The sequence below is a fragment of the Carya illinoinensis genome, chromosome 9, assembly GCF_018687715.1.
Source record: "Carya illinoinensis cultivar Pawnee chromosome 9, C.illinoinensisPawnee_v1, whole genome shotgun sequence".
In the NCBI taxonomy this organism is placed as follows: Eukaryota; Viridiplantae; Streptophyta; class Magnoliopsida; order Fagales; family Juglandaceae; genus Carya; species Carya illinoinensis.
Genome location: NC_056760.1, coordinates 7,105,502 through 7,117,083, shown reverse-complemented (window position 1 = coordinate 7,117,083; position 11,582 = coordinate 7,105,502). Strand labels below are relative to the sequence as shown.

Genomic DNA, 11,582 nt, shown 5'->3' with positions numbered 1-11,582 from the left:
TTTTGGAATTTCTGCTGTTTATGCCTTGTGCCCTACGGTTATGGTAACTCGATCTCTTTGATTAATTGTCCTAATAGCTAGTTATAAATGCGAGCTTTAGAAAATGCGAGCTGATGTGTACGAGTTCATCATTTTTTGTACTTTTTTTTTTTTTTTTTTCAATGAGTGCATGCAGCTAGCTATAGCTAGTAGCTGGTAAAACATTATACATAATTAACCCGGGGTCCATCATACTGCATCTCAGATTGAGATCAACCATGCATGCATCTGATCTCCAAGTTGTATAAAAGAATTAAGATAATTAATTATATGTGCTACTAGTTTAATTTTAAATCTCAGACATGCATTTATATATATATCCTGATGATTATGATCTAGTACGTACGTACTTTGAAAAGTTTTAGCGCGATGCATGCAGCATGCATGGGTACGTCCATTGATCAAATTTATATCTTCGTACGTACGTAATATCGTTAATTAATGATCTGGTTTGGCGTCGAGAAGTACATGACGTTTCATTTGCTTCAGAACCCCGGCCCCTTTTGTAGCCGCGGTGAAAATCGTTATTATCGTAATTAATTAGGAATGATCTGCATTCCCATTGGAAACTATAGTAGCGGCCGACTGGACGTTGCCTTCACGTTGAGGTCCTTTCCGACGTCCACTTGGGGAAAAGATAACGTTAGACTTTGGAGTTTAGTGTTTTCAATGATACAAATCAATAATTATGGACGGCTAGCTTTAGCGAAAAAAAAACTGATTTAAACATTTGTAGGCAAGACCGAGAATATATCTATTATATATATAAATGGAAATGTTAGACGAACAGTACTTTCGCCTAACATTTTCATTTCTAATTTTACACTTGTATTCCAAATTTCGTTCTGTTTCCTTTTATATTTCTTTTAATCGTAATTTTCTTTTGCCGACTCATGTTTTAGTCTTTTTACACTTCTGAACGTCTGTGTTTATTGCTGTGCGCTTTATTTCCAATTTAATCCCTTGCATTCTTAAGTTCGCTCGAGCTCGAGTAAAATCTGAAAGATGAAGTTTCAGATGTTTTAGATTCAATCGTGAGGTTTAAAAATTTATTTCTTAAGAATCAAAAAAGAAAAAGAAAAAGAGGTGGTGATTTTTACAGACCTAAAGATCTGTAACCATTCGGGAAAAAAAATTGATACCAAAATAATCATCACAACAGCCCAACACACAAAAATAGAAGCAAAAAAGAAAAAATAAATCAAAAGGAAATGGGTGGGAGAAAAGAGAAAAAGAAAAGGGGCAGAGATATGAAGGGCCGTGGGGTTTGTGAGAAAAAAACACATTGTTATGTGTTTGTAGACTTGGTAGTAAAATGAGAATTTTGAGTTTTAAGATGAAATTTTAATATTATTATTGTTTTAGAATTTGAAAAAGTTAAATTATTTATTATATTTTATATAAATATTTGGGAAAGTTGTAATAATGAGATGAGAATTTTAAGTTTGAGATTAAAATTTCTAACTGCTAAACCGAACCTTAGGCAGCTAGGCCAGTTTGGTTAACTTATCTCAATTTATTTCATCTAATTATTATAATTTTTTCAAATTTTAACATAAAATAGAATAAATAGTTTAACTTTTTCAAATCTCAAAATAATAATAATATTAAAAGATAATATTCTAATAATATTTTATTCAACTTTTAATTTACATCTCAACTCAACTCAACTCAGCTCAACATTCAAACGCAGTCTTACTAGTATATTAAACTTAGTGTGCGAGAAGATTTCAAATATGTTCTGGTCTTAATTAGTTATCTATATATATATAGTAGTGCTACAATCACAAAGTGATTATATAAAAATAATCTTACCAACTGACGTTGTTTCATTATGTGATCTATTGAATCTGCGTTACAATAAAAATAACTTTACAATCTAACAAACTATATCAAGCCACATCAGTTTATGAGATTACTTTTATTTAATAACTTTGTAACTAAAGTATTTCTATAGAACCTAGGGTGAAGCTCATATTTCTAAGATCATTTGGTGGATGAAAAGTCATGATATATGAATACCATATTTTTTAGAGCTTTGTTACTCATAATTTCACACACTAAACACCACATTTGTTTTTATTTTCAATTTTTTTTTTTTTTGGTTTTTACTCCTCCTAAACTAATTCAGTTCTTCTACTGATTATCATTGATACACCATACATTTGGTAATGGAAAAAAATAAAAAACTAACAAATTACATATTATATGTAGTGTGAAAATGATGAGTAGAGTTTTTCTATTCTTTATAGACACAATGCATGCAACAAATAAAAAATAAAAGAAGAAGAAGAAGAAGATCGACTCGCCATCAACTTGCAACCATGAATTATGCCATTGATGGACCGGAATTAGAGTCAAACTATGTTTTGGTCCTTGAAGAAGAATCCATAAGTTTGAAGATATGCCAATTTTATTAAGTCAAAGTCGTAAGATGCTTAATGTTAACAATATCACTACGTCCACTCCAGAAGAGAAAGACAGCTCAGCCCCTTCATATAACTAGGAATAAAAATCTGAAATGCTCTAGAATACCTTGTGAATTTATACGTGTCATTTTCTATTATACCAAGAATATTCTATTACTGTACTACATATGAAATCAAGGAAAATCCCGACAATATTTCTGTTTTACATCTCTTGCTTCTTTTCCATTACTTAAATTAGAAAAGACTCATAAATGCACAGCTAGACTAAGCTCCAAAGGCCTCATGACTTTTATTTTTTGATACGTTAATACTCTCCTCAAAGAGGCCTATAAAAAGGCAGCAGTTTCTTTTTTCATGACATGCACACACAATAGAAATCCTTCGCTCAAGTTCTCTTATCTTTTTCTCTCGTGAGAAAATAAAAAATATGCAAAGTACAGTAAGGTTTTCGAGCTGCCGAGGCGTGGCGTTTGAGATCAAACGTCATGAAGATCCCTTTGCCATTAAAACACTCCCCGTCGAAGAGGCCCCCAGCAACTCATTATTATTTTGGCTAGGCTCTTCCAAAGTGTTCCCATCTCTCATTAGCAGGTCAATAAGTAAAACCAGTAGCCACTTTTGTGACCTTGACCTCAACGAAGACGAACTGGATATTGATTTGGAGATTGTGCCTGAAGAGAACGACGAGGAGAAACAGAAGCAAAGCCCACTTCCACTTCTGGGTAATAGTAAGCCTGAACAACCATCAAAGCCTGCCCAAAAGAACGGTTCAAGGCTTTCGATTATACTTCTCGATCAAGGGTTGTTCACTGTGTACAAGCGACTCTTTGCGGTTTGCTTGGCTCTGAACATTGCTGGTTTGGTTCTTGCAGCCACTGGGAATTTCCCTTATGCAAGGAGCAGGGCTGCGCTCGTCTCCATTGCAAACATACTTGCCTTAATACTCTGCCGGAGCGAGGCCTTCCTGCGTGTCATTTTCTGGCTCGCGGTTAAGATATTTGGGAGGTCATGGATCCCTCTGTTTCTCAAGACTGCCATTACATCTCTTCTACAAAGTCTTGGTGGGATACATAGCGGCTGCGGTGTCTCTTCGATTGCATGGCTCACATATGCCTTAGTCCTCACTCTCAAAGACAGAGAAAACACTTCACCTGAGATCATAGGTGTAGCCTCCACCATTCTGGGCCTGCTGTGCTTGTCTTGTCTGGCAGCATTCCCTCTCGTCCGTCATCTCCACCACAATGTGTTCGAAAGAACCCATCGCTTTGCTGGGTGGACTGCTCTTGTTTTCCTCTGGGCCTTTGTTATCCTTAAAATCTCTTATGATCCAGAAACCAAATCTTACAAGAATGATCTTGGCTCAAGGCTGATAAAACAGCAAGAGTTCTGGTTCACAGTGGCCACCACGTTGCTAATCATTTTGCCATGGCTAACCGTGAGAAGAGTAGCCGTTAGTGTCTCTGCGCCGTCAGGCCATGCCTCAATCATCAAGTTTGAGGGCGGAGTGAAAGCTGGCATATTGGGTCGGATTAGTCCGTCCCCTTTATCTGAATGGCACGCTTTCGGCATCATTTCTGATGACAAGGAGCACATGATGCTAGCAGGTGCTGTTGGGGATTTCACCAAGTCCTTGGTCTCGAACCCTCCAAGCCATTTGTGGGTTCGACAGGTGCACTTCGCGGGCCTGCCTTACCTCGTTAACATGTATGAGAGGGTTGTGTTGGTGGCAACCGGTTCAGGGATTTGCGTCTTTCTATCATTCCTGTTGCAGAAAAGTTCAGCTGATGTGTGCTTGGTTTGGGTGGCAAAGGGAATTGAGCAAAACTTTGGAAAGGAAATCAAAGAGATGGTAAGTGGATGGCCGAAAGAGAAGGTGATTGTCCATGACACCGCCGTGCTGGGACGTCCCAATGTGTCTCAAATGAGCATTGAAGCTGCTAGAAATTGGAGAGCAGAAGTAGTCATCGTAACCAGCAATCCAGAAGGAAGTAGGGATGTTGTCAACGCATGCAAAGCCGAAGGAATTCCTGCCTTTGGTCCGATATGGGATTCGTAAGTCCGCCCGCAGTCCCGCAACGTACGCTAAAGAATGTTTAAAAAAAAAAAAAAAAAAAACCTTCTTTTTCTAGTAGAATAGATGGTAAAGCCACAAAGTCAATCTTATAGTATTTATTATGGTCTAAATCAATATTTCAAAAAATTTCGATCGAGTAATCAATAAATTTTTATGTATTTTTTGTGCACTCCACTGATATGATTGGCTATATCAATTCTCTTTTAATACATAACCAATCATATCACTTGAATGCACAAGAGAATACACAAAAATGAATGCACATAAAATTTTTATACTCCCAAACAAAGAATGATCATATACCTCAAAAATTGTGCACTTTATATCCAAGATTTATTATTATTATTATTATTTGTATGTTTTTATCATCTAGGTGACATAATGTATATAAGATTTAAATTTTAAAATCTATCTTTCAAATCAAATTATATCATGTAGATAGCATATATTGTAGGGATGTAATCGATCAGGTCTGGGGGACATAGACAGAAAAATTTCGATTCATCATTTGCCAAATTGGACATTTAGCAATCAATTTAGTCAGTCCATTTAGTCCATGAACATCTTTTTCTTTTTTGAATAGAAAAATCAATACAAAAATTTAATTAAATTAGTAAAATTAAAAGTATGTGTTCTCTTTAATATTTTATATACAGTTAATGAATATTAAATAATTTCATTGTATATATGATCAATGGTGATCATTTAGATGAAAATTATATAATTAATATATACAACTATTATATAAAATAATATATTATTTATATATATAATATTTAAATATATATATATATATATATATATTTGGTCACTCTCGATTCAATTCGGTCTAAAAAATTCACATCTTGAGATCGACCAATAAACCTATCGATCCAGTATGGTCCAGACCGATAGTCTCACAGCCTTAGCATATAGTGTAAATGTCTTTTAATAGAATTATTCTTTTAGCTATCACTATACGCTAAAATCTTGTATTTTAACTTTTTTGTTAAAGAATAATTCGACTCATAACCTTTACACTACACTACACATTTAATTTTTTTACTTTTTATTTATTTCCTTAACAAATATATAGTGTATATATGATAAGTAGAAATTTTTTTTTTAGTTTAGTAAAAATAAAAAAATAAAAAATTTAATAAAATGTATAGCAATAATAAATAGAAATAATGCTTCATAAATCTCTTGTCCCTAGGCATGGCCTTAATTTAGAAAAGGTCCGGCTTCTATGCCACCCCAAACATTCTGCCCAGCTTTTTTTTTTTTTTTTTTTCACTTTTTTTAATCATATATTTAATCATTAAGTAAAAAAATATACTAATATATTTAAAATCAATTTTTTAATTACTAAATAAACAAAAAAAAAATTATTCAAGGTCAATCCGAGCGGTCAATCCCAGCCGTCAAAGGGATTATTTTTTCTAAAAAGAAAAATAGGAAGTACAACTTTAAAGTACCATGTTTACCCAGTTACTTGACGAGTCATAATGTACTGATCATGTTTGTATGGTCAGCATTAACTACGCCAACTATCTCTCGTCAGATTCTTTTTAAATGAAAAATGATCACGCCGTCAAGTCTATTTCAGTCGATTAAAGCTTTTTTTGAATAATGAGTTTATCTCATTTTACCATACCTTATCTAATTATTTTAATTTTTTTTAAAATTTTAAATAAAATATAATAAATAATTTAATTTTTTAAATCTTAAAATAAAAATGATAATATAATAATATTTTATTTAATTTTTAACTCTTATCTCAACTTAACTTACTATTCAAACCTCCTATAAAAATCACGATTACATCAACCATCATCTCAAAAGAATAATAATATACTTTTATCTCCTTTAATACTATTTTACTATCTTATTTTTTTTCCCTTACTAATTAAATCTGGATTAAAAATCTTATAACTTGACTATCTCATCTCATAATGAGACCTTCTTGCATTATCTCATAACATGATTGCTGGGCGGCATGCTGGAATTACCCAAAAGCAAAAGCCTATCAACTCATAAGAATTAATAGAAGTGAACAAAATGGATAAATAACAAGAAGATTACAGTTCCGTTCAGCAATACAATTGGCCGGCTTCAAGTATTTTCAGATATTTCAATTTTAAACATCATTTAAATATAAAATATTCTCAATTTTTAATTTTTTTTAATTATTAACTAATCATTACAACTTTTCTAATCTCTTAAACAAAATAAGAAAAAAATATTATTTTTTTAAATTTTAAAATAAAAATAATATTAAAAAATAGATAATACTTAGTGAACCGATGATTGTGCCCCCTATATTTGACACGTTGTGTATTTTTATATTATTTTTTTATCAGTTTTTTAATGATTAGGAAATTGAATGTTAGATAATTTATGTATTTTTTTTAAATATTTAAATATATTTAAAAATAAAAAAGTGCAAATGCACTTATCGGTCAAAATCATGGGACTTATTATCTTTGGTCCTAGCAATGTCCTTAAAAAATTATATTTAAACCTTTCTACTATTTTATTTAATTTTTTCTCTTTATTTTTTAAAATGTAATAAAATATTTTAATTTAAATCATTTTATTATTTTTCGTAACTATATTAAAATATTTTCAATATGAAATGAATCCTAAAGCCCTGCGTGTTACAGTCATTGTGGTTGCATGCCAGCCAGCCCCCCTCGTTGGTTACACAGGCCTGGGAGACAAAAGCCCACTAAAATTGATATATAATTTGTCAGTTCTCATAATTTTTAGATATAGAATAATGCTTCACACAGTTAGTTTTATGTATTTTATGTGCACTTTATTAATATAATTAATTGGATTATTTTTTTAATATATAACTAATCACATTAATAAAATATATAAAAAAAATACACAAAAATAATTACAAATTAAAATTAATGGTTATGCATACAATGAATGCGTCGTACGTCAACTCTCACGGAAGTCATAAACGGTTTCTCTAGCTGCAGTTTCTATTAATATATATATATATATATATATATATATATATATATATATAAAAGCAAGATCAATCAGACATGTCCAAGGACTCCTCAAGATCAGTTAAAACTGTCCGCGCGCCACAATACTAATTAAGCATTTTATTTTTATATTTTATGTGATGAAGGTGATACTGATCATCTAGTAATTAATTAAGGACTTCTCTAGCTTGATGCAGTTTCTGGTCACTCCCTGAAATGTTTATGGTCTTCATTCTAGAAATTCCAAAGATCGATGAACCAATTAACTTAACCCTGGCCTATATATAATGATCGATCATCAGGTGGCTGCGGGATGCAATATTCAACATTCATATTATTGTAGTGCGCAACGACATGAGCCAATTATTAATATACTTTACTTGCTGAGCATTCATGAGAGCATCATGCGATCGAGCTTATTCATCGAGCCTATATATATATATATATATATATGCTCATGCATGATTTCGAGAAATTATAAGTTAATCGATCGTATCTAATATCTATTACACTAAGGTATTACGTATTAATTACAAGATAAACATGCATGAAATTAAGAATAATTTGCTAGGTATTAAGGGGCTGGCCGGAATATTAATATAGATGATTTATATCAACCGCATCATCATAGATGTTTTTTGTAGAGGAAAAACACTTCTCCATGCCATGCCATTTCGAAGAATAGAATTACATGATCTTGGCTCTTTATTTTCTTAGATTTGGAGCTGTAATTTTAGTTCCATAATTATTAGTATTGAATAAAGTTTAGTATTTTTGTCCTTTGTGGCGCTAAGGCTGTGCATCCAGACTGGATTTTTTATCCGGTCCTATTCGAAAATTGGATATTCGGGAGATTTGGGTGGGTACCCGAGTGCCTCTCAATGGATTAAGGCATAATTATATTGTAGGTAAGAACCATTGACTCTCTTAATGCTTAATTAGACTTTTGTTCATCATAAAATTTAAAGGTATTGGCGTTCCACTATAACTCATTATTAAGTGATATAATTGTTTTGTTTGGAGAAAACTTGAAAGGGAAAAATATTTTTTGAGTGAAGAGAGATGGTAAAACTTGAAGCTAAGTTGGATGCATTAGAAAGCTTCGGAGTTGGGGTATTTATAGGGTAAATGCCATTGATTTGAGGAGAAAATTGATGGCCATAAATTAATGGGACACATTACAAATAGTAGCAACGTAAACAAAAAATCTAAAGAATTGGCAATGCTTGGATTTTCTAGAGTTACTCGACACTGTGAGAGTTGTCATTTTTAGAGAAAGAGAGAGAGAGACTTGGGCAGCACTACTGAAATGAGGGGAGGGTTGGCTGTAATGTATAAGAAAAAAAACAGAAGAGGAAGAAGAAGGGTCGTGTGCGAAAGGCACTGTACTTTTTAGAAATGAAAAGAATAAGCCCGCCATTTCACTTAGGTATACCAGTCATTTTTAAAAAAATATTGGCTTAAGAACTGTTGGGCCAGACTATTAATGTATGAGCTTGGGATTTTTCTAAACCAAACTATATTGGGTTGGTTAATATGGTTAATTGTAATTGTAAAATGGAATGGTATACGGTGAATAGAAAAATAATAGAAATGGAATTATCTAATGCTTGGAATGTGTTTGTGAAAATGACATTGTGAGTTGCTTGAAAACCATTTTGATGTGTTCGAGACCTATTTATGAAACCACTTATTGTAATTTTTATGCCATCCATTGAATAAAGAGTGGTGTCATCATGTCTATGGGAAATTGCAGCAGGACAAAAGATTCTTACTCATCACCCTAGAATGAAAGGGGCGATCTCGTAGTTCTTGGTCTGTGAAGATACATTCTTAGGTGCTCGATTTTATTTTTCTATTAAGGCTAAACTTAAACCAGTGCTCGAGAGATAACTGTCCATATACTGATAAGGGATGTATAGATTCTCAAGAAGAGAGGAGCCGTGGTAGGCCTCTCCAGACTGCCCGGATCCCATGAGTGAATAAAAAGTTGGATTTATATTGGATCTCACCTGTAAAAGTACAAAACGAATTTAAGAGTCTTACAAATTATGATTGAGAGTCTTACAAGTTACATGGATGATGAGTTGTACATGTTCATGTGTTATAGTTATGCTATGCAAGTACTATATTAGTATATTTAAATCATCTAAAATATTGTTAACCATTTCATAATTCATATTATATTTTTTTGAAGCATTTTCAGATGTATTATTTTGTAGATAAAAGCTGATGAGGACGATTGGTAGTGGCTTCAACTTCAAGAATCAAGACATTAATTGTTCTTTTCTTGATTTTAATATATATTGTCATATTATATTATTGTGTTTGCCATTATTCAATTATTACTCTTTGGTTTTATAATGTATGTAATTTAATCATTATCATTTGTATTTAAGTTTATTTATTATTTTTTATAGAATTTTTTTTTTTAAATTGAAAGCCAATTAAGTTGTTGGCCTTAGATTGGACATTGGCATTTGGAGGTGGCCCAATCCCAAAAATTTTCCTCCGATTATTGGAGTCGGAGATCGGGGTTGACTCCTCGAACATTAATTGGATGATTGCCAAAATTGATAACTGTAAGTAATTATATATAAATTAGTTAAAAACAGTTAAAGAGGTCTGTGTACTATTTTCTTTCATTTATTGTGTTTCAACATATCGAGTGAAATTTACGATGCTTCGTTGATTCTCACACGTATGATATGTCAAAATTGATTTATCTAACTGTAATTCTATAAATAAAAAAAAAAAAATTATGATCGATTTATTATAATAAAAAGACTATTCACAGCTAATTTGTAATTTCTATTAATATAGATGATTGGCGGTTGGCACTATAGCCGCCACCTCGAGAATTATTGAGGAATTCTCGAGAATTATTGATATGTAGTTTTTAATTATTTTAAATATTTAAAAAAGATTTATAATATTATTAAAAAAATATTTTATTAATTATTAAATAAAAAAATAATGTCAGTACCATTATCGTAATCTCTATCCTTACCCAATATAGATATGGATGCATGATCGATCTGACGACTACTCAAAAGTCAAAACTGTCTGCCACAGTGCTATAAATGCATTTTTTTTTATTTATTTATGTGATGAAGGTGATGATAAGCTAACTCAGAGTTAAGGACCTCTCTGGCTGCAGTTTCAAGTCAATCCCTGAAATGTTTATGATCTTCATTCTAGAAGCTCCAAAGATGGACCAAGTAAACCCTATAATTCAGGAGGCGGGCTTATGCAATATGCATTCATGATTCAACAATATCCATAATATTGTAGTGAGCAACGACATGACCCAATTATTATTATACTTTACTTGCTGAGCACAATGATAGCATCATGAAGGTGAATTATTTCAGAATATGCTCATGCATTTCAACTTTCAAGAAAGCAATGAACGAATATCGTATGATCTATTAGACTGATTTATTGGACTAAGCCAGTAAATTACTCAGTAATTTAAAAATCTATATATTAGACCAAGTCAGTAATTTATTTGAACAAGGCATTACGTATTATATATTAACGTACAAGATAAATTATATGCATGCAAGTAGTATCATTTGTACGGACATTTGGTATTATATATATATGGGCCGGGGAATATAGATATAAATGGAGGAAGCTCATCACAAATGCTAGCTGTTTGTAGACGAAAATCACATGATGCATGCCATTTCGAAGAAAAGAATTATATCTTGAATCACATCAACATGATGCCATTTCGAAGAAAAGAATTGCATCTTGATTCTTTCTTTTCTGAGATTTGGAGTCATTTTAGACAGGCTCTCTTCATATTATTAGTACTGAATAAATTATCTCTGTCTTCTGTCATTCATGGCGCTATGAATGTTATGCTTGAAATATTTGACCATGGCAGAGTCAGCTCAATATATTTGAATTGCCTTATTAACACGCCATAAACGCCATGCGTCTAGATCCATTAAAATGAATAAAATAACAAAACTATATACATATATATATGCAGATAATTGAGATGTTTTTCTTATACTTTATATTAATTGAGCACGGTCAACTCGG

At 32.0% G+C, this 11,582-nt stretch overlaps 1 protein-coding gene across 1 annotated transcript; it reads left to right on the top strand.

The window, feature by feature from the left end:
• The first annotated feature begins 2,847 nt into the window (after positions 1 to 2,847).
• On the top strand, positions 2,848 to 4,819 carry LOC122277588 (adenylate-forming reductase 03009). Its single transcript, XM_043087629.1, has one exon. It carries the CDS (start codon positions 2,896 to 2,898, stop codon positions 4,522 to 4,524), a length of 1,629 nt encoding a protein of 542 aa, XP_042943563.1. The 5' UTR covers positions 2,848 to 2,895; the 3' UTR covers positions 4,525 to 4,819.
• The last annotated feature ends 6,763 nt before the right edge of the window (positions 4,820 to 11,582 follow it).

Excerpts from the sequence above, each read along its gene's own strand:
- LOC122277588 (XM_043087629.1), top strand. The coding sequence starts at position 2,896 with ATGCAAAGTACAGTAAGGTTTTCGAGCTGCCGAGGCGTGGCGTTTGAG.